The sequence below is a fragment of the Phaseolus vulgaris genome, chromosome 11, assembly GCF_000499845.2.
Source record: "Phaseolus vulgaris cultivar G19833 chromosome 11, P. vulgaris v2.0, whole genome shotgun sequence".
NCBI classification, from domain to species: domain Eukaryota; kingdom Viridiplantae; phylum Streptophyta; class Magnoliopsida; order Fabales; family Fabaceae; genus Phaseolus; species Phaseolus vulgaris.
In genome coordinates, this window is record NC_023749.2 from 17645373 (window position 1) to 17670060 (window position 24688).

The following is a 24688-nucleotide window of genomic DNA, read 5'->3' on the forward strand; positions in this document are numbered from 1 at the left end:
ATAATTTAACTATAGAAACATAGGTGAGTATTTAACACAAGGTATTCACTAAATACGTGTTTTAAAGATTTGAAGTGGTGAGTTTTTTAAGGTAGTTGCTAAACATTCTAAAGTGAGTTAAAGTGGCGACTTTAGAGGTGTCCATTCACTGAGAGTGACAGCAGCAGCATCAGCTTTTGTTGTTGTTGGCCTTGCGTAATTAACGGTTCTGACCCTTTTGGTTATCATTTATGGCATCAGTTTTAGGTTGCCAATTTAACCAAGCAAAGTTCACTAAATACTCATTATTCACCTTGATCTCCCTTGTGCTATACTTAACTAGCACAGTTCCATCACCAAACGCACCATCCTTTGATCAATGATCTAATGCTTTTGGCCTTCCCCTTAAAGAAACAGAAAGACAAAGGCAATAATGGTAAAGATAAAAAAGGACACTGAAGTTGGTGCCAAGAGGCTTCACTTATTAAATGCTACTCTCCCCTCCATTTCTATTCAAAATTCAAATTGTCCCTTTTGTTTTGGTTCCAAACTTTAAAGTGAAACAAAGAACAGGAGCTTGCAGGGATGGAAGGGAGGAAGTAGTAGATCAAACATTTCTGAAAGATGAGCACAGCAAGGTTCATTAAGTGTGTTACAGTTGGTGATGGAGCTGTGGGAAAGACGTGCATGCTTATCTCTTACACCAGCAACACATTCCCCACGGTATGACAAGGCGTAGTCACAATGTTTTAGTGTTTTGAACTTTGACAACATCACATTAACTTGTTCTTGTTAAAAAAATAAACAAGGATTATGTTCCTACAGTTTTCGACAATTTCAGTGCAAATGTTGTGGTAGATGGCAGCATAGTTAACCTGGGATTGTGGGACACTGCTGGTAAGTATTACATATGATATTTGATGAAATTTGTGCTTGCTATATATGGTTACCTTCAGCCAATTACCAAAGTGATTATGACTGAAAACTATTAGACTTTCTGCAACTAAAATGTTTACTTGGGAAATCATACTCCTTGGTTATTCTTCATGTAGAATATCAATAAGTAATACTTCATGTGTTTTTGCTTCATCAATTCAGGACAGGAAGATTACAACAGGCTTAGGCCATTGAGTTACAGAGGAGCAGATGTGTTCTTGCTGGCCTTTTCTCTAATCAGCAAAGCCAGCTATGAGAATATATCTAAAAAGGTTCTTCTAATCACCAAAGTCTTTTCTAAGGCACAAAGGATATGTTGTTTAGTACAAATTTCAGCCCACAAAAACTGACATTAGGCCAATTTTATACAGTGGATTCCTGAACTGACACACTATGCCCCAACTGTGCCAGTTGTACTTGTGGGAACCAAACTTGGTATCATCTTAAACTTTACTTAATGACTTTGCCTCACTTACTTAAGCTAGTACTTTAACTGCATTGTCATTTCACATTGGTTGACCACAGATTTGAGGGAAGACAAACAGTATTTGATTGATCATCCTGGTGCCACAGCTATAACTACTGCCCAGGCAAATAATTTGTAACTGACATATTTTCTTGTTGGAACCATTGAGGATAGAATATTTTTGGTACCATTTTAAAAAGCCCCTAAATGCCATAAAATATTGTGTAGGGAGAAGAACTGAAGAAGGCAATTGGTGCTGCTGTGTACATAGAATGCAGCTCGAAGACTCAGCAGGTTCAATTTTTTTTTTGTTAAGATGCATGTAGCCGAACTTGACTAACTTTATTGTTTTCCGGCTAAAGAAATTATCATAGAAAAATATGAGAAAAATACCAATCAAACCCTGGACCTCAAGATTATGTTATAATTATATACCTATTTTAAAAAAATCATAATAATTAAATATTTAAAATTAGAAGCATAAATTTGTGAGAGCATTAGACTTTGTTATATATGTGTGTGTGCTTTACATGGAGTCATGGCCTAAGTTATGCTTTTGCTGCAATATTTCAGAATGTAAAGGCTGTGTTTGATGCTGCCATCAAGGTTGTTTTGCAGCCACCTAAGTCCAAGAAAAAAGGAAAGAAGAAGAACACTCCTTGTGTTTTCCTCTGATTCAAGTTGTTGAATTGCAGTTGCAGTGATAGTGTTCAAGTTAAATTCTCACCCTATAACATTCAGATCCTTCTTCCAGATCTGTTTTTCCTTTTATTTGATTTCTTAAATAGCACTGCAAATTCTATACTATATTGTTCTACAGTATGTCTACTTGTAAAAGTATACTGAACTCCAGATTATGATACGAAAAATATAATTAGTTAACATTTTGATGTTAATCTTTTAGCTCCAAAAACCTCCCCATTAAGTTGTGTTAGGATTCTCTAACAATGCTAAGATTATCAATCATATAAAGCACATCACAAATCCAAATCGCATAGTTCTTCTGTTTTCAATGAACCCACCTATATTGCAATGATAAGGTCTTAGTGTCATAAATGCTGACCAAATCTAATGGCTAGTGATTGGTACTTTGGAGTGATTAAATACAGCAGCAAAAAAACTGCGCAAAACAAGTCATGTTGGAATTTGAAGTCAGATATAATAAGGCCATAGAATTGTTCTGTTATCATTGTTTTGATTTACTCTATGAAATGTAAAAGTGAATACTACTACAAAATAACAGTGTGATGCAAGGATTTGTATAACTATATAAGAGCAATAATATCTTGACATCTTGTTCCATTATACAACTTCTTATCAATAATATAAAAAAATGATATTTTTGTCATTTCATGTAAAATTTAAAATTTTAAGTAAAGAAAGAATGTTGTAGAGTGGAATAAGGTTCTCAATGTATCATTTTTCTATTAAGTATGTGCTGAGAGTTTATTTTAATTAAAATCTTAGATCATTTTATTTATAATAAAAATAATAACTTTTAGTTATCCAACATAAAAGTTACTTAAAATTACTTTTACTGACAATTCATTTTAAACCAAAACTCAATTCTACAACGTAAAATTAGACAACATGTACCTCGTAATTTTAAATGTGGAGAATTGTAAGAAATAATTTTAAATGAAAATACAAAATTACACAGCGCTTGTAGCTCAGTGGATAGAGCGTCTGTTTCCTAAGCAGAAAGTCGTAGGTTCGACCCCTACCTGGCGCGTTTATAATTTTTATTTTTTTTTTGTAATTTTTAATCCTTTATCTAATTTTATAAAAAAAATCAGTAATTTCTAATTATCCATTCAATTTTCAATTCACTTATATATGTAGCTTACTATATTTTAGAGAGTTTTTTCCCCAATAACACTCTTTTCAACATTATTTCCCCCAATAGCATCTTTTAGAATTTATTTCCCCCAATAACACTAATATATATCAAGGTAAGAATTCCATTTTATTTTTTATTTTTGGAAAAAAATTGCTCATAGGGTTTGGTATCTGGGGAGCCGAATTCTAAGAATATTTTTTTCCTATGATAAAGAACAGGAGCGGAAAAAGGTTGTTTGGAGGATCATCGAAATGTGATTTTTGAAATATATAATTTCGACTTTGGCGTATGAATGTTCATCCAAAATTAATTATGTGATAACCGAATGTTTCATAGAATTGGTTACTAATGGGCCAAATTTTGGGATGTTTTCGATTTTTATTTCTTATTTCCAGTATTGGAGTGAAATATATTTTAATCTTCCGTTGGATGATCAAAATTAGGTTTCCAATTTTCGACTTTGACATATGAATGTTCATCCGGAATTAATTATGTGGTAACCGAATGTTGAGATGGTTTGAAATTTTTTTTTTCAATAATGAAAAGGAGCGGAAACAGGTCATTCGGTGGATAATCGAAATCCGGTTTCTAAAAATATAATTTCGATTTTGGCGTATGAATGTTCATCCAAAATTAATTATGCGATAACCAAATTTTCCTAGGAATTGGTTACTGATGAGCCAAATTCTAGGGCGATTTTCAATTTTTATTTCTTATTTCTTATTTCCAGTATTGGAGTGAAAGAGATTTTGGCTTTCCGGTGGATGATCAAAATCCGGTTTCCGATTTTCAACTTTGGCGTATGAATGTTCATCCTTAGTTAATTATGCGATGACCAAATGTTCGTGAGAATTGGTTACCCATGACCCAAAATTTGGGGTTGGTTTTCAATTTTTATTTCTTATTTCTGGTGTTGGAGTAAAAGAGATGTGGGTTTTCCGGTGGGTGACTTTTACGAACTTAATTTCTTTATTTTCAGCATTGGGTAGAAGAGAGTGTATGAGTGTGGTCCAATAAGTCATCATAATTTAGATATGTATTTTTTTTTTTTTTTTAGTGTAAGACTTTATCCAAGATGAACTCTCTAGTGGACGCATTATCCGGAATTAGAAAATTGTTAATTTGTTATATTTTTTAAAATTAAAGTTATCATTATTATGTGGTTAAAAATGAAAAGAAATTCATAAATTAAAAAGAATTGATAATTTTAATTTAGGATGAATTAAAAAATAAATGTATTGGTTGTATAAAAAATAGAAATATTTGTAATGTTTAAAAACTTAGAAATATAATTATTGAAGAAAGAAATGGTTTTTACAAAATAAATAGAAAATAATGAATTAAAAATGTTTATTTTAAAATTTAATTTTTTATGAGAATGAAGAAAATAAAAAAATAAATATTAATATTATTATTAAAAAAAATAAAAAAAATAATAATAATAATATTGATGACACTAAATTAACATAGGATTTAAAAACCTACAACATAAAGTTGAATCTGTAAACATAAATTGAAAATAAAAATTGTTGTATGGAACTAAAATAAAATAAAATAATAATAAAGCTATATATAACAATAAATCAGATGTAAAGTTAAAGTAAATAGATGTTACTAATATTTAATTTTTATTTTTATTAATGATCTCATGTTAATTTCAAGTAAAAGATACAGTACATAATTATAAAAAAAACAAAGACAATTAGTATTAATTAGTAATGGACATACAGATAATATTGGAATGGGAAGTTGAAGTTGTTTATTAATAAAGTCAATTTTTGAAGTTGTTTTGTGACATGAGAATTGTTAGTCTCCATAATGGTGTCCAGTTCTACAGTGACGACGACGTTTGTTACATGGTGGGTTGCATTGTGGTGATTGTAGTTGTGGTTGATCATTGGATTCAAATTGTGGAGGTGTTGTATTCATTTTGAATAAATTGAAAGAACTTCTTGCTTCATTGTACAAGTGTGTTGGATGCATATATTGCATGTAATCATTAGTATAAGGTGGTGTATTTATATTCGCTCCAAACAAGTTATATAAGAAATCAACTAAATTAGACGCAAATGATTGTTTTCTATCGTCCATTGTAGGTTGTTGTTGAGGTGTATTGAATTCTTCAGTTGCGAACGAATGTCGGTAAGTTTCTTGTTGTGATTGATAATAATCTGTTGCAACTGCAAATATGTCAATAAGGATCATGTTGTTCATTGTTGTAATTAGCTGCAGCTAGGAATGTCGGATCCGGTGGTGGTTTTCTATGTGTGCATGAATCATTTAGTAATTGTAGCACTAACAATAAATATATAGAATTAGCGATGTACCATTTCATGTATTCTCTACTATGGAACAAAGGTCCATGCATTGGTCGACCAATTAACATTAGTTTGTGACGGTTGTTGCACATGTTGATCCACTTTGCATGTTTAGTGTGCCAATTTTCATCAGATCGTCCCCACATATCAATTTTGTGTAGTTTATTATTAGGCGATGTTAAGACCTCTTGAAACAGACCAAATTGCAAACGAACTCTGTTAGATTATTCCACTATTGCAAAGCAAAGGATAGGAGTGCATATTGTCCAAAGTTCAGTATCCCTGTATGCTTCTAGCGGGGTGGATGCCTTAGTGTCCTTTTATGGATTTCATTTAAACTACAGTAAGTCATTATAATTATTAGAAGATTAGTGTTAAATTTTTAAATTTTAAATGAAATTGGAATTAATATTTTTTTCCATTATTTGATCAACTTGTATGTGTTCAATCATAGACTTGTACCCCAATAGATTAGTGTGAGGGACGTTTCTGAAGTTAAGAACCTTGCTACCACTCCATTTACAAATTAGGGGGTACGAAGTTGTTGTCTGGAAAGAGGCGCGATGTATGGCATGCGATACCATGCCCATTGCAGAAGTAATGCACATCCTGCCATTGTTTTTAATGTGGCATTTGTTACCCTACACAATTTATTGTACATGACTGCCAAACAAATCCCAATTGTATCGACTTGTTCTACGTAGGTTAGTTAAAAATGGTAAGTACATAATATGAACTTTTTTCCTGTTTATCTGGCATTAAAACTCCTCCAATCAAACCTAGTATGTACGCCCTACAATGGGTGTGTAGTTGCTCTTCTGTTGTATCTTGACCCAATGGGATCATATTTTCTCTTAGCCATTTGAGTTTTACTTGTGAACCAATGAGTGATTAGCCTTTCATTGGTGCAACACCCAAATAGGTATCACACATTTCCTCCCAATCAAACATTTTTTCCTCAACAATCGGTGCTCCATCTACTCTGAGACCTAGTTGAAGTGAAATGTCTTGTAATGTGATGGTACACTCGCATTTTGCAAGGTGAAATGTGTGAGTTTCAGGTCTCCACCTCTCAACCAACGAAGTTACTGAGGCATGATCCACTTTTAAATGTCTTAGTTTTGCAATGTTAGTAAATCCTGCTTGTTCCAAGATTGGAATTGTCAAAGGATGTGGCTTTGGCATTGAATGAAAAGCAGACTCCACAACATCATTTTTGGGGTCCTGCCAAATTGAATACAACATAAAAAGGTTACCACAAAAATGGGTTTTTCAAAATAATTTAAATGAACTTACCATAGTAACAATATAAGCAGAACTATATTTTTGTTGATTCCACAATAACATATTGCTCGACTAAAACTTAGTTTGTAATAAAAAAAAGTCAAAAAAGTATTAACAAGCAATATTCTCTAAAATGTCATGAATGGTTAAATGTGTTGAAGTTATATTTATAGCTCAATAATGTATAACTTGTTCGGGAAACAATGTAGGTGAACAATGTCTCGTGCTTTGTGTGGTCCATTATGGATAGTTGATGGGGTGAGATTCAATCTGCGATGTTGCTTTTGACAATATACTCTACTGAAGAATGTGGCTTATTCAGAAAATAATGTGCGAGAACAGTTCCTCGTGCTTTTTGTGATTCATTGTGGATGGTTTATGGGGTCAAATTGAATGTGAGACATTGCTTTTGGCTTGAACTCTGCTAAATAATTTGTGGCTTTTTCAGGAAATAATATGAGTGAACAATGCCTCGTGCTTTATGTGGTTCATTGTAGATGGTTGATGGGGTAAGATTCAATATGGGATGTTTCTTTTGACTTGGCATTATGCTCCAGAATTTGTGGCACAATGCCTCGTGCTTTGTGTGGTTCATTATGGATGGTTGATGGGGTTAGATTCAATTTGGGACATTTTTTTGGCTTGACACTGCTCAATAATTTGTGGGTTATTAATGTCCAGTTTTTGTTTAGTTGTGCCTTTGTTTCATTTAATGGGTGTGAATTTGTTTTCAATGTGTTTTTTTTTCAAGTAATGAATTAATGCTCTACAAAATTATCATTGTAGGAATAAAACACATACAATACCAAACATACAACACTCAATCGTAATACAATACTCAATCATAATAAAACAAAAGCACAAACGTTGAAGAAGGTAACAACGACGAACATACACTCACTTGATCCTTAAAGAGTCGTTCAATTGCTTTTCAATGCCCTCTCACATGTTGGAAGTAATTTGATTCCCTAAATCATCATGTTGCTGGATAAATACCATAAGTTCAAACCTTGCATAAGGTTCATATCTTTTTCCAAAACTAATGACACATTGCATGTCGTCGTCATCTTGAATCTGGACACATCAATATGAATTCCTAATTTCATTGATATACACTAGACACCGATAAAATAAATCAACATAATATGACTTGTCATCATTTGGAACAAACAAATGTAGAATGAGGCTTTTAAGACCTGATAGAGGCATGTATTGATAAACCTCAACTAAAGCAGTTAATTGACTGATAAAGATGGTGGAGTGAAGCTCATCAATGATGATGTGGTCATTGCAATGCACCAAAGCAATGATACTTGATGAAGTAATTTTGTGATAATCACAAACATGCGACAATTGATTGGATGTTTCATGTAGGTGTAGGTAATGATGACCTACATTTATAGTTGATAAGAAATGACATCAATTGTCAAAGCAAAAAATTCTAACATATTTAATATATACTATTCAACATAGATTCTTTTTATTATGCATATAGGAATATGTAGGTGTTATAATAATGGGTTTGCATTGGATTCCTTTATATGAAACATAATGATGTATGAACTGTTGGGAAAAACAGGTAATTTCTCCACTAAAACAAAACACTAACAGAGCTACCCGACAAATAATATTGAATACCATAACAAAAGAGAAAGCAACCTAATACTAATAAATAGAGCGGAATAATAAAAGAGATAAAGAGAAACAAAAACACACTAGAAAATTGTTAACGGAGATCGGCCAATTTAGCCTAATTTCCGAGCACAGCAGAAACAACCCGCTTTTATTATTATGGGAGAAGATATTACAAATTGGGATATATTACAGTGAAGGAGGAAAGGTTAATTTATAACCCTCAAACCTCCTTCCCAAACAATGAACCCACCGATGTGGGACTCGGGATTAAGCCAAAATCAACAAATCTTCACCTTGGCTTAATTTCAAGTCTCACCTAATACAAATCTTCTCAAAATATAACAAAATCAAATTTTGCAGTGCTTCAAATATGCGCCTCCGGACGCCAACTTCAAATGTGCAAGATATTAATCAAGTCTAAACAATGTTCAAACTTGGCCCTTGTAACCACCTTGGTGAGCATATCTGCAGGATTCTCCGTAGTGTGAATCTTCTGGAGAACAATCTCCTCTTCTTCGAGAATCTCACGCACAAAGTGATAGCGAACATCAATGTGCTTCGTCAGTGCATGAAAGACTTGATTCTTTGCTAAATGAATAACACTCTGACTATTAAAATATAACTCAAGTTGTTTCTGACCAACTCCCAAGTCTTTAAGCAACCCATAAAGCCAAATTGCTTCCTTCACAACCTCTGTAATCGCCATATACTTTGCCTCTGTCATAGACAAAGCCACTGTAGACTGCAAGGTAGACTTCCAACTAACTGACGCTTTTGCTAAAGTGAAAAAATAGCCAGTTGTAGACCGTCGCTTATCCAAATCACCTGCATAATCAGAATCACAATATCCAACTATGCATTGACCAAGTGATTCATCTTGCTCAAATGTCAATCCAACATCTAAGGTATTTTGGAGGTACCGTAGAATCCATCTCACAGCTTGCCAATGAACCTTGCCCAGATCATGCATGTACCTGCTAACAACACTCACAGCCTGTGAAATATCTGGTCTCATACACACCATTGCATACATCAAGCTTCCAACTGCATTTGCATATGGGACTTTCGCCATGTACTCTTGTTCTTCATCAGTCGTCGGATATAAACGGCTACTCAATTTTAAATGAGGAGCAAGTGGGGTACTTACAAATTTTGTATCTTCGTGTATACCAAAACGTTGTAGTACCTTCTGCAAATACTGCTTCTGTGACAGCCAAAGTTTTCCCCTCTCTATGTCCCTGTTTATCTCCATGCCGAGAATCTTCTTGGCTTCCCCCAAATCCTTCACCTTGAACTCTTTACTCAACTGAGCCTTTAACCTGTCAATCTCAACTTGGCTCTTTGCTGCAATCAGCATATCATCAACATATAAGAGTAAGTAAATGTAGGAACCATCTTGAATTTTGCGCAAATACACACAGTGATCATATTTGCTTCTCTTGTACTTCTGATCCTTCATGAACTTATCAAATTGTTTGTACCACTGTCTCGGAGATTGTTTCAGTTCGTACAACGATTTGCTAAGTTTACAAACCCAATCTTCTTTACCAACAACCTTGTATCCTTCTGGTTGACTCATATAGATTTCCTCCTTCAAATCACCGTGTAGGAACGCGGTCTTTACATCAAGTTGAGCTAGCTCCAAATTCAACTGTGCTACCAAGGCCAACAAAATTCGAAAGGAGGAATGTTTAACAACTGGAGAAAATACCTCATTATAATCAATTCCCTCCCTCTGAGCAAAACCTTTAGCAACCAACCTTGCCTTGTAGCAAACATCTTCTTTATTAGGAAATCCTTCTTTCTTTGCAAATACCCATTTGCACCCAATTGCCTTCTTACCTTTTGGTAATTGTGTCAGCTTCCACATTTTGTTCTTCTTCAAAGACTGCATCTCCTCTTCCATCGCACCTGCCCAATTACCACTCTCTAAACTCAGAATGGCTTCTGGGTAAGTGGATGGAATGTCATCAACAACTGAAAGTGCATAGGCAACCATATCCATGAAACGAGCAGGCTTCTGAATATCTTGTCTCTATCTTCTAACATCAATTGGCGTTGATTGCTGTTGAGATTCTTGGGTAGGAACCTCTTCCTCATCTATCTCTTCTTCTGCCATAGGAGAGTCACTTGTAGTATTTCGTGTTGGGATCACCACTGTCTGCTCAAACTCCAACTGCTTCTGGGCACACTCCACCTATCGCAGAGTACTATCAACTCCTTCTGGATTTACCTTCTTTAACATGGCAGATTCATCAAAGGTAACATCTCTGCTGATAATCGTCTTCTTTTCCTCTAGACACCACAAATGGTATCCTTTCACTCCAGGACTAAAGCCCATGAAAAGAGCCTTCTTTGCCCGTGGATCCAACTTTGATTCAATCACATGATAATATGCAATAGAACCAAAAACATGCAAAAATCATAATCAGTTGTAGGTTTTCCAGACCATACCTCTAACGGGGTTTTGCCATCTATAGCAGATGATGGCAAATGATTGACGAGATGTTGAGCGTATGTCACAGCCTCATCCCAAAACTCTCTTCCTAACTCAACATTAGACAACATACAACGAACTTTCTCCACAAGTGTCTTGTTCATACGCTTCGACACCCCATTCTGCTGTGGTGTTTTTCTAACAGTGAAGTGTCGAACTATGCCACAATCTTGACATACCTTCAGGAACGGATCACTCTTGTATTCTCCTCCATTGTTTGTTTGGAGAACCTTAATCTTCCTTCCTGTCTGGTTTTCAACTTGAGTTTTCCATTTAAAGAAAATTTCAAGCACATCATTTTTGTTCTTCATAGTAAACACCCAAACTCTCCTGGAAAAATCATCCACAAAAGTGACAAAATAATGCCTACCTCTAATTCACGGAGTCTTGGCAGGTCCCCACACATCTGAATGCACATAATCCAGAATACCCTTGGTATTGTGAATTGCAGTGCCAAACTTCACTCTTCGTTGTTTTCCCAGAACACAATGCTCACAAAATTCAAGTTTGCAAGCCTTCGTACCTTTCAACAATCCCTGCTTGGTAAGAATTTGCGAGGATTTCTCTTCAGCATGTCCCAACCTCATATGCCACAACTTCGTTGCCACAACTTCGTTGCCTCAACATCTTTCTTAGAGCTAGAAGTTGTTGTCGCTACTGTCCCCACCACTGTACTACCTTGATAGTAATACAGATTGTTCTTCCTCGCGCCTTTCAACATCACCAGTGCTCCTGAAGTTGCTTTAAGAATTTCATCCCGCATTGTCACAACTAGGCCTTTAGATTCTAAATCCCCCAATGAGATGAGATTCTTCTTCAACTTTGGCACGTACCGTACATCCCGCAAAATTCTGATGGATCCATCATGATTTCGCAACTTGATTGAACCTATCCCAGTTGTCTTACATGGATTATCATTACCCATGTAAACAACCCCGTCATCAAGTTCTTGAAATTCAAAGAACCATTCTCGAATGGGACACATATGATAGGTACAACCTGAATCCAATATCCACTCATCTGGATACGATGATGCTGAAAGCGAGACAATTAAAGAGATATTTGATTCCACATCACTTTTGCATTTTGCAACATTTGCATCTTGCGGAGCCTTCCCTTTCTTCTGTAGTTTTGGACTGTCTTTCTTCCAGTGTCCTTTCTCATACAGAAAGCACACTCATCTTTGGCAACGGCTCGACCTTTAGACTTAGACCTCCCTCTTCTCCCCTTTGCCTGGATTTGTTGACGACCTCTTGCCACCAATGCTTCTTCTGATGTCGTTGATTTGGTTTTCATCTTATCCTGCTTTCTCAAATTCATGTATAAATCAGAACAAACAACATCTAACGACACATTCTCCTTCTCGTGAAGGAGCGTAGTCTCCAAATGTTCAAATGCATCGGGAAGAGATGATAACAACATCAAAGCCAAATCTTCATCCTCAAACTTCAAATCTAAATTCAATAGGTATGCTACTAATTGATTAAACACAGTGATGTGTGCATTCATAGTAGTACCTTGTTGGTAGTCAAATCGGAACAACCTTTTCTTCATCATGAGCTTGTTTTGACCACTCTTCTTTAGAAACTTGTCCTCCAATGCCTTCCACAGTTTGTGTGCAGAAGTCTCGTTTTTTACAACATACTTCTTCTCTCTAGACAGGCAGGATCGAATAGTTTCGCATGCTAACCAGTTGATGATGCTTCAGTCTTTCTCCTCTACCTCTTCTGGTTTCTCTCCTTCAATAGCAATATCAAGACCCTACTGAAAAAGAGAGTCCGACCTCTCCTTGCCACATGTTGAAATGTCTAGTGCCATCAAATATTTCCACCGCCAATTTCAAAGTGGACACCGGGAACCTCGACCATGATGACGAGGAGCCCGACACTCTGGATACATCATTCACTTCTTCTTCTTGATTTTCCATTACAAACTCAAAATATAGTATTCAATATTAAGAACAACCTAAGGGCGAACCTTCGGCTCTAATACCACTTGTTGGGAAAAACGGGTAATTTTCCCACTAAAACAGAACACTAACAAAGTTATCCGACAAATAATATTCAATACTATATAAAAAAAGAGAAAGCATCCTAATACTAATAAATAGAGCGGAATAATAAAAGAGATAAAGAGGAAAAAACACACCAGAAAATTGTTAACAGAGTTCGACCAATTTAGCCTAATCTCCGAGCACAGCTGAAACAACCCGCTTTTATTATTATGGGAGAAGATATTTCAAATTGGGATATATTACAGTGAAGGAGGAGAGGTTAATTTATAACCCTCAAACCTCCTTCCCAAACAATGAACCCACCGATGTGGGACTCGGGATTAAGCCAAAATCAACATGAACCCACGGGATTCTGTAGACCCTTTTGTGTTGGGTTGATTCCTTTCCCTTAATATTTTTATTTATGAATTGAATAGACAAATTTTTTTGATCTAATTGTACTTTTAAAAACTCCAAATTGTGTCTCCAAAAGACCCCTTAATTAATTTTTTTAACGAGTAGTCATACATACTGCCTACATTTTGGGCCTGAATGAGGCCCAATCATAAGGTGACAATATCCAATTTTGTATCTTGTTTTTAATATATTTAATTTTTATGTTTGCTTATTTTTATGTTTTTTTATGTGTTGTAATACAAGAGGTATCAACTAGAGGACAAGTAAGGTAAGGGATACAACATTGCTTTGCTGGAAAGATTGTTTTGGGATACTATTCATTACTTCATGAATTGAATATAGTTTGTGGATGACAACTTATTCTTCAACTGTAAGAAAAAGGAATTCCATATGAAGGTGTTGGAATTTTATTTTAAAGATGTTCATTTATTTTTAATGTCTTTTTTTAAGAACACGAATACATTCACATATTTTTCATTATACTAAGATAAATTGTGACAAGTGCTTGAATGAGACGTGACCATGTCACAAATTTATTCCTTAGGCTTGCTTTGCGGACATGTTAGCCTTTGACCCTAGCCCACTAACATGTGTGATAGAACCATCAACATCGTTACACAACTTTTGATTATATCAATAGTGCTTTGATGAAATGTGACTGTGTGACAAGTTTAGTGATAGAATGTGACTGTGCGACTTTATTGACAAATGTGTTAGGAGTATGAATTGAAGGACAAGTAAGGTAAGGGATAGAATGTTGCTTTGCTTTGAAGATTGAATCACGCATGCAATTATATATACAACCTATGTGTTCTTATATGAAACTTACTTACAACCAATTCCCACTTTTCATTTCTCATTTTTCCTTTTCTATTACACACCCAACATTTTGTTTGTTGTCAACAAATGGATTCAATATATGTTGTTCACTAGATAGATCAATGAAAGAATGTCCCATTGAAGGATTTGCGTTCACTTCTACAACACCAAAAGTTGTTGCTCTCAAAAGGGGAATGACTCTACAAAGAATAAAAGAAGTCACCCTCAGAAAACTTTATAGGGAAGCACAAGAAAGGTTCGTGACAATTCACTTCTGCTACACAACTAGACTTTGCGGAGGGGTAAGTCATTACACCGCCATTGAGATGACCGAGGATGATGATGTTGAGGCGTTCTTCGGCATCTACGACTCCATTGAACTAAAAACCATGTTAGAATATATGGCCTTAAACGAGAGGGGGGGTGAATTGTTTAAGAAAGATTTTAGTAAACTTTTAACCTTAGAATGAAAATTCTTCAAAAGAACCTTGATTAAGGATTCAATTTTTCAAAACAAACAGCAAAAGCACAAAGCTGGAAAAACAATCGGTTGTTTTAGCGAAACAATCGGTTGTTTATACCAGTTTCAAAATGACAAAACTGAATTTAAAGAGATAGGGATAGAGAAATTGTACACAGTTGTTTATACTGGTTCACTCCAAATCCAGAGCTACATCCAGTCTTCTCAGAACCCTGAGGAAATCCACTAAGTAATCACACCTTGATCACTTACACAACAACCAAGAGAATGACCTTGAACACCTCAAGAAACACACTCTCCTTGGCCAACACTAAGATTGTTGATCTTGAACACCTCAAGAACACACAACCAATCTCAACAAACACAGAAACGAATTGTTCAACAAATTACAAAGATTACACTTGTTACAGATGAATATCTGAAATCAATACAAGTAGAATCCTATTCCAGCACCTTGATCAATCACAAACTCTTAAGCAATCTCAGCACTTTGAAAAACTCTTTAGAAAAACTTTGTCAAAAGATTCTTAATTCTCAAATCTGTTTTTCTGAATTTATACCAAGATATAGTTTGTTATCAAATCTTAACAAACTTTTAAATTGCTTTAAAAGATTGGTCAAAGCATTTAATGACTGGAGCGTATTCAGTTAAATCATTTAAAGCTCAGTCAAACACAAAACAGTTTTTCTGTTATGGTTCCAAAACAAACAATCGGTTGTTTCCTCGAATCAATCGGTTGTTTTGGTACTTAACAGTTTCAACCATTCAAAAACAGTTTTCAATCTTTCTCAAAACACCTAAGTATAAACAATCGGTTGTTTCGACAAAACAATCGGTTGTTTCAACTTAGTTTGAAAAACATTTTACTTTTATAAGGATTGAGATGCTAATTGCTTGAGATTTAATACAAGGGTGGATACAACATATAAACTACCCCAGAACAAAGCTTAAACCAGCACAACAACAACAAGCAAAGTAGAGGCTTCAACATCCTTCAAAGGATTTGGATTCTTCAAAACATTGAACATCACAAGGTTCAACAAACCAGACCCGAAATGTATGTCACATTTGAAAGGTTTTCATCTTCATCAACACAATGTCTACCCACACATTGCTCTCCTTCACTAAACAATCATTTTGAACAATCACAAGAAGTTCAACCTTCATACCACCACCCATCACAACTATTGTCCCATGAAGCACCACACTCTTTCTCATTAGATTTGAATGGACCCTCCCATAAAATGTTGGGGACTGGGAAGAACATATGCAGTCATATACCCAACCGTTAAGTGGTCCATATATCAACTTAGGCAAACACGAAAACCAACAACTCCCTCAACAACCACCACAAGAGCATGGGGTTGTTGCTCTTCCCGATGAAGTCTTCGATCCTTTTAGTGAGGATGAAGTTGACATTCTTGTACCTGTTGATGGTGACGAGGCAGAAGAACCATGTGTGCACCATACAAACAATCAACAACATGAACATAAGATCCCACCAGAGCATTTCTTCCACTTTCCACCTAAATAACCTATGTATTACCCAAATTTTGGTAATGTTTTTTTATTGTGACACAATAGTGTATCCTCCAGAGACACCTTTTGTTGGGCAACGATTCAACACAAAAGAAGAAGCTCAAGATGTCATCAATCGTTTCCATATTATCAATCATTGCACGTACAAGGTGTCATCATCAAATCAATCAAGCCTTTTAGTTCAATGTGTTCATGATGATTGTGCACAGAGGTGTAGAGCGATTTTGCAAACCAAGAACCAATTGTGGGAAATTATGAAGTTGGAAGATGTACACCCCCTATGATCTCACATGACCACAATAAGTTGGGGTATCGAATGATTGCACAAAGCATTCATGAAATCGTCCATGTTGACCCTTCCTGATGTGAGTTGATTTTAGATTTGCACATTTTAGGGGTTGCACTTTGTTTATGAGTTTTTGTTTTAAACAGAGTATGGTGAGAAACCCAAAGAAGATTCCCACTTGACACGAACTTAACCAAGTGGTTAAGTAAGTGAGAAGGTGCACTTCTAGAGGGTAAAGAGAAAACACAAGTATGGTTATTATGATGATGAAGGTGTGGAAATGAAAGACATGAAAAGAAGCATAATATGATGAAAAAATCCAAACACAAATGAATAAAAGTATGGAAGAATAGCGCATGGAAAAGGAAAGAAAAATAAAAAAAAAATAAGATTAAGAGATGCTTATGGGAATATAAATCATGCCACTTAGAAGGGGAGGAGACTGCAACCACTTGAAGTGCATAAACACCCAAGATAAGACCCAAAACTCTAGAGTACTCAGACTCACTAAACACTTCTACAAAGTTTCTTTTCTATTCAAAATTCAATGTGTGAAATACATGAGGTAAGACACTCTATTTGAAGTAGAGAGTGTCTTGGAGAATAAAATAGAGGGCTAGGGGTGTCATTTGTGAGAAGCCTTCTAGAAGGTAGGTCAAAGAAACCCTAAACCTAAAAGCATTTGACAAGAAAGGTGGGCTTGACACAAACCCAAATTACTAAGCACACCCTACTCAAATTACTAAGCACACCCTACTCTAGTTTATTCTTCTATTTGGAACCCACAAAGTGAGCCCAATTTATTTACAAACATTTTTGTCTTGTAAGAAGATTATAAGAAACAACATTTGACACTTTGGTTTATGCCCAATTCTTCTTCTGCTGAGGTCCTTCTGATATTTGGTAGGGCTTTGTCTTGTATGCTGGGATGACTGATCAAAGTGTGAAGTGTCTTTTGTATCCTTGGTGATCAGCTTAGCTATTTGGTTTATATCATGCCCCTCAAGTTAAAAAGAATTCGACCTCAAATTTAGAACTCCTAAAAGTAACATAGTTCGTTCACATATAAGATATTGTGAGATGTGAGTTGTGAAGTAAATGTATGTTCATGAAGCTTTGGGAGTTCATATGGTTGAGTTCTAGATACATGCCATGTTTGTAGAGAATGTTTAGGGGATAAATGATTTGTTTGTGAAAATCCTCTTAGAATGTGAGAACCTTTAGGAGGTTTTTGAAGATCATCCCTAAACTTCTTTATCAAAGATGTCAAGTATTTAGAATGTTTTGGTAATGAAAAACGGAAGGAAGAAGTATACCTAAGAGGTGCAGTTAGTTTCGTATGGGTCAACATTATTGTTTTGATTGCGTGAGATGAGATGATGAGACCCATTTTACTTTCCTCTATTTTTTCATTTTCTCTTTTGGTTTTCATTTTTATTTGGTCCTCGGGAACTTCTTTGGGAGAGAGGGGTTTTAAGATAACCTTATACTCTTGGAAGTTGAAAGACATTTTATTGGTATGACCATCATGTAAAACTTGTCTATCATATTGTCAAAGTCTTCCCAATAGAATATGTGTTGCTTCCATTGGCACAACATCACCTAAAACTTCATCTTTATACTTTCCTATAGCAAAATTTATGAGGACTTGTTTATTAACCATGATTTCACCCTCTTCACTAAGTCATTGTAGTTCATAGGGTTTTTTTATGAGAGATAGTGGGTAATCCAAGAATTTCCACTACTCTTGTACTTGCCACATTAGCACAACTACCCCCATTTATTATCATGGAACATAACTTGTTGTTGATAAGGCAGTGGGTGTGGAAAATATTTTCTCTTTGGGTTTCGTCCAAAGGTTTTTGAATTATTCCCAACATTCGCCTTACCATCAATAAGTCACCTTCACAAGGTATCTCACATTCATCTTCACTAGGGGTTTTTGAAGAGGTAGGAGAGGTATACCTAGAAGATTGATCAATGTGGTCACTACTACTAGACCCCCCTTTACCATCATGGTTCTTTTGGTTGGACAATTGGCAGTTATATGCCCAAAACCTAAACATTTAAAATGGCGCCAAATGATGTATGAATGTTTTAAATGTATGAAGAAAGCCAAACATAAATGAATAAAAGTATGGAAGAATGGCGCATAGAAAAGGAAATAAAAACAAAAAAAGATTAAGAGATGCTTATGGGAATATGAATCACGCCATTTGGAGGGGGAGGAGACTGCAAGATAAGTGGTGAAGAGCCGCCACTTGAAGTGCACAAACACCCACGATAAGACCCGAAATTCTAGAGTGCTCAGACTCACTAAACACTCCTGCAGAGTTTCTTTCCTATTCAAAATTCAATGTGTGAAATACATGAGGCAATGCACTCTATTTATAGGAGAGTGTCTTGAAGAACAAGATAGAGGGGTAGGGGTGTCATTTGTGAGAAGCCTTCTAGAAGGTAGGTCAAATAAACCCTAAACCTAAAAGCACTTTTCAGGAAAGGTGGGCTTGACACAAGCTCAAATTACTAAGCACACCATACTCTAGTTTATTCTTCTATTTGGAACTCCCAAAGTGAGCCTAATTTATTTACACACATTTTTGTCTTGTAAGAAGACTAGAAGAGAGAACATTTGATGCTCTGGTCTATGCCCAGTTGTTCTTCTGATATTTGGTGGGGCCTTGTCTTGTATGCTAAGATGATTGATCAAAGTGTGAAGTGTCTTTTGTATCCTTGGTCATTTGCTTGGCTACTTGGTTTGTATCACTTCCACACCAGTGTAAACCATAGTAGCACACATGAAGTCACCTATAAAAGGCATGACCAAGAAAACACCTGGCCATAGAAAAGGTATATGGCAATTGGGAGAGTCATACCAAAAATTGTCAACACTCTTAAATGCAATGCAACTTTATGTTCCTGGGTTTATTTGGAAATTAAAGACTCAACCTGCTAATGAATAACACCATTTGGATGCAGACCACATCATCTTCAAGTGTGTATTTTGGATGTTTCAAACCATGCATTGATGGTTTCAAATTTTGCAAGCATGTGGTCCAAGTTGATGGAACTTTCTTGTATGGGAAATGTGGAGGGACATTATTGGTCGTAGTTGCGCAAGATGGTCGCAACAACATATTACCAATTTCCTTTGCCATCGTAGAGGGTGAAACTGTTGAGGTTTGGTTCTTTTTCTTGCGAAACATACGAAGATATATCACTCCGCAAGATGGTCTCTATCTCATTTCTGACTACCACGAATCAATAAAGAGCGCATACTCTAAATATGGTATTGGTTGGAACAACAATAATTTTGGCATGTGTACTACATTTGGCACATAGCACATAACTTCATGAGGCAGTTTAGAAATACAACACTAAAGAAAGATGTTGTCAACATGGGTAATTGTTCTCATCCATTAAGTTAATGAGTTCTTTCAAATTATACATATTGTTTTTGTCAATTTTGTTTACTAACTACATTTGCAACAAATAATTACAGCATATGGAATGACAGAGCCACTTTTTCTACTACTACAACATAGTTAGACAAGAAAACCCTGAGGCAGATCAATGGCTGAATGATATCCTAAAAGAGAAGTGGACTCTTGAATGGGACAACGGTCAAAGGTGGGGACATATGATAACAAATATGGCTTAGTCGATGAACTCTGTTTTGAAGAAAACAAGAAACCTTCCAATATCTTCCACGGTGATGGCAAGATACACCCGTTGCAATAAATTATTCACTGATAGAGGCAGGCAAGTGGAAGTCATGGTGATTTTTGGATATGTATACTTTGAAGTTGTAGCAAAAGCATTGGAAGATGCACAATCAAAGGCAAACATTAATACAATGTTTTCCTTTTATAGGAGGAATACCATATTTTTTGTAGAAGAAAGACAAAATTCAAGAGAAGTATAATCACCAGGCCGATTTACAGTTCGCTTGAACGAATTGTGGTGTGATTGTGGGAAATTCCAAAAGCTACACCTACTAGGCTCTCATGTGCTTGTTGCATACAAGCATGCTTACCACAATTGTGCTAGGTACATTTCACTTGTGTACACATTGTAATAGTTCTTTCATGTTTATGAAAGACTATTTGGTGAACTCAAAAGGAAGAGTATTGGTCTGCATACATTGGTTAAATAGTATGCCCAAGTCCCCATATGAAAAGAACCTCAAAGGGAAGGCCTATGTCAAGTTGAATAAGGACTAATATGGACGTAAGAGAACAACATGGTTGGATCAAAAAATGGTCATCTTGTCAGGCGTCAGGACACGCAAAAAGAACGTTTCCCAACATTACTTAAGCGTCCACTTCTCGTCATTAATTATGCTTCATTTCATACAAACTATTTAATGTACCATTCAATAAAATATTAAATTAATATGCATTTTCCATTTATTTTCTTTTTTATGTTCAACATATACTACATCATTTCAATAACTAACAACAATTTTCAACTAATAAACATGAAAACATTTAAAAACAATTCACAATATTAGTAATGATACAAAATGTGTTAAAAATTGATGCACAAGACAATTATGCACATTGTCACATCATTCCTCCATAATTATTTTTCCTCGTGTGACACATGACAATAATGTGCATCGTTACATCACTTCTTCATAATTGATTTTGCTCAAAGTCACAAAACATAATAATGTACATCGTCCCATCACTCATCCATAATTTATTTTTCCTTAGGTTGTACAACACAATAAAATTCATAGTCACATCACTCTTCATAGGTTCTTTCCTCAGGCCAAACAACTCATAATGTGAACGGTCACATCACTCCTCCATTATTGCTTTTCCTAAGGCCACACAACACAATAATGTGAATCGTTACATCTTTTCTCCACAATTGCTTTTCCTCATGTCACATGCCTCAAAAGATAGATTTCAACAACACTAATGTACCAACCTCAGATTCTCTTTTAATGTGCACATGATAATACGTGTAATAAATTTATCATCTAATACACACAGTTCATTGCACACGTCATAAACAACCATATTTATTTTTATCTCAATCATTCTTCAGCTATAAATTCACGCTTTCACCCTTACACCACTTTGAAACCATTCAACTAACACAAAATATGTACAAATTCTTCCCTTTTTCCAAAACTTTTGATTTCATCTTCAGATGGACCATTTTTACATAACAATGAGAATTTTTACAATTCTGATCTTGTTGTCTTTGCAAATGGTTGGATAATAGAAAATGATGAAGGCACTTTGAATGTTCGTCTGCTAAATTTTTTCGCATCCCTCATAATTGTACCTTCTCCCATTTAAAGGAGAAAGTGTGCGACGCTTTGGGACTACAAGATCAAACATTGTTGATGAAGTTGTACTACTACCGACCTTAACTAACCACACAAGGGCAAATGGGGTACGATGTTGTTCAGATAGTAACTGATGAAAATGTTTCAGAATTGTTAACTTGGAAGTCTCAATTTCCATTTCCTACAATGATTGAAGTGTATGTCAAGTTAACAAGATCTGAAAAGGAAATTTTATGTCTTCTAAACACACTGATTGCAATTACAATTCAAGACTCAATCACTTCAACTGAAGCAATAATCTACTGTGGAGGACCTATCCAACGGGCCACCATAATAGAAAGTAGAAATGGTTATGGTCTAACCTACAAATGTGTCAATCCTAATAGAATGTCAATCCCAAATAACTGCTCTTTTAATAAACTATTTCACAACATATTAGAGATATTACAATATGGAGACCGAAAACAGGTTAGAGAAATAAATTACTATCATCCATTTAGAGTTGTCAATAAAAAACTTGTACACGAAATAGTACAAATACAAAATCATGTTGACGTCCAACAAATGATTAATCGTTGGAAAACTACTCAACTTCTTAACCCAAAGTGTGCAACATGAATATTCAACTACAACAGTTGAATTGTTTGTCCAAACTAAAAATTTATGTTGTGCAACACCATAAGAAGTTGCTTAGGATTTTGAGGATAGTACCTACATCAACCATCATAGCAAATCAATACCTACACTTTTCTAAATTAGTAATGATTTCATTATTGTCATGTATTGCCGTTCATCCACCTTTAACTAATATATAAATTGTATTTTAATTAGTTGTCACCACATATTTCATTTCTCTTTATATTTTCTTATAATTATTTATAATTAAATATGATTATATAATAGTTCTTATTATACTTTATAATATATATTTATATATGTTCCGGCCGGTTGACCTGGGTTGACCTGGCTTGTTCTAACGAGCTAGGGCACCTTCGTTCTGCCTCGTCTATGAGTACCTGAAAAAGAATAACAAAGGGGCGCCCTCGCGGCCGTTTGCACTCCGACGATCAAGTCAACTAGCGAGAAACACCAAAGTGACTAAAGACTGTATGATTATCTCAATGACTGGAACTGTGTTGCCCTAATTGCCTTGTGCTCACAGCTGGGTGTGCCGTCAAGAACAACTAGGGTTTAGTGCTCTGTGTAATTATGAAAGCGTACCTTACTAGGGCTCTTCGTGCCCTTTATATAGGTGAAAAACTAGGGTTTACCTCTGCGTTGCTTGCTATTATCTAGGGTTCCTTGGAGAAGGTCCTTGCGCCGCTATCTTTAGGATCTTAGCGTATCCGGCCCATGGACTTCCCTTATCTGGAGTGCAATGTATAACCTTATGGCCACTTGGGCTCTAACTTGAGCGTTGTATCTCTCGCACCATCATACTCTATGGGTGCCCTAACTAATCACGCGTCATGCATGCAGCCTTCCCTGGATATCTTTAATGAGCACGTGGGCATTGCCACGTGCCCCTTTGACTCGATCATTTATTCTGTGCGAAGGGTCCCACAGTGCCGCCACCCAACTTTAGGGCGATGTCTTACTTTGCGCGATGCTTCTCTTGGGCGATGGGCGATGATCCATCTTTGCGGTGACACATCTCGGCGATAACCGATTATTTATACTGAAGAACGCCGCTTCTACATACGGCGACTACGTTGACTATGTTGACTATACGACGACTATGTTGACTTCTTGACCACCTACCTTTCTCTTGTCCACGTCATCACACCCGATGACCTGGACGGTACACAAGCCCCCCAGTCTTGAGCTGATAACTTGTTTTTAGCAAAAAGACTAAGAAGTTCACTGTTCCATTTTCTTCTTCAATACATATAAGTGTGCACATGGTTTCGCTTTATCTGTTGTGTAATCATCTGATATAACTGACTAACTCTTGCTTTAAAGAAATCGACTTAGCGCCAACTGGTGCTTAGCTTTGTGAAAATCAACTTAACTGGACAAACTATTAGTTTATAACAATAACATTTAACGCAAAATCACTTACTGGGCAGTAGGCGTGGGTCATTCTTAGTATCTGAAATCTAGCTCGCCTGATCTGCCAAATGCCATGCGCATTTCTATGTCATCGCCTCAAACTCTGCTAACTTAGTTCTCGCCGTGTACTTCTTCTTTCGAGCTTCAATCACAAAGTCGCGGGCTTCTTTGGTTGCTATTTTCCTTTTTATCTGCCAAGGCGTCCTCTGGGGAGCGGCTTCATATCTTGAACTATCAATCTGGGAGGAGAGTTGCCTTTAACGGACCCCCTCTGCCTTCCTTGAGCCTTTAATCTGAAATGACTTGATCTGGGTAGTGAGGTGTCTTTTACGGACCTACCTCAGTCACCCTGTGACTTCTTACCCCCTGATAACTTATCTGTTGTGTGATCACCTGATAACTTGGTTGGATTCTCTCAACCCAATTAACTTGGCACATACTGATGCTTAATTTTCTGGCAATCCACTTATCTTAAACAAACGGTTAATCTATAGCAATAACATTTGGCACGAAATTACTTACTGAGCAGTAGGCGGGAGTCATTTTTAGTATCTGAAATCTCGCTTGCCTGATCTGCCAAGTGACATGTGTATTTCTAGGTCATCGCCTAAAACTTTGTCGGCCTGGTTCTGCACTGAGGACTTTCGAACTTGCCTCAATTTGCTTAAGCAAAGAGGTCTTGTACTCTGTTCTTGCCTGAACTCACTCTGAGGTGAGAAGGACTTTATCTGGCCTGAACTCACTCGACGGCGAGAAGGACTTTATCTAGCCTGAACTCGCTCGACGGTGAGAAGGACTTTATCTGGCCTGAACTCGCTCGACGGCGAGAATGACTTTATC

At 36.0% G+C, this 24688-nt stretch overlaps 1 protein-coding gene and 1 non-coding gene across 2 annotated transcripts; both read left to right on the forward strand.

Moving 5' to 3' along the window:
• The first annotated feature begins 483 nt into the window (after nt 1-483).
• Nucleotides 484-2277, forward strand: LOC137831401 (rac-like GTP-binding protein RAC2). The gene is made up of 7 exons (XM_068639071.1): nt 484-702; nt 789-876; nt 1078-1187; nt 1287-1350; nt 1441-1505; nt 1610-1675; nt 1955-2277. Exons 1-7 carry the CDS (start codon nt 604-606, stop codon nt 2054-2056), a joined length of 594 nt encoding a protein of 197 aa, XP_068495172.1. The 5' UTR covers nt 484-603; the 3' UTR covers nt 2057-2277.
• Nucleotides 2278-3040: 763 nt separating this feature from the next.
• TRNAR-CCU (transfer RNA arginine (anticodon CCU)) lies at nt 3041-3113 on the forward strand. The gene has a single exon. It is a non-coding gene; the product is annotated as a tRNA-Arg (tRNA).
• The last annotated feature ends 21575 nt before the right edge of the window (nt 3114-24688 follow it).

Bases quoted from the DNA above. Each gene is read 5' to 3' on its own strand.
- LOC137831401 (XM_068639071.1), top strand. From the start codon at position 604: ATGAGCACAGCAAGGTTCATTAAGTGTGTTACAGTTGGTGATGGAGCT. The intron at 703-788 runs GTATGACAAGGC...AAAATAAACAAG, and splicing joins CCAGCAACACATTCCCCACG to GATTATGTTCCTACAGTTTT. The intron at 877-1,077 runs GTAAGTATTACA...TCATCAATTCAG, and splicing joins GGGATTGTGGGACACTGCTG to GACAGGAAGATTACAACAGG.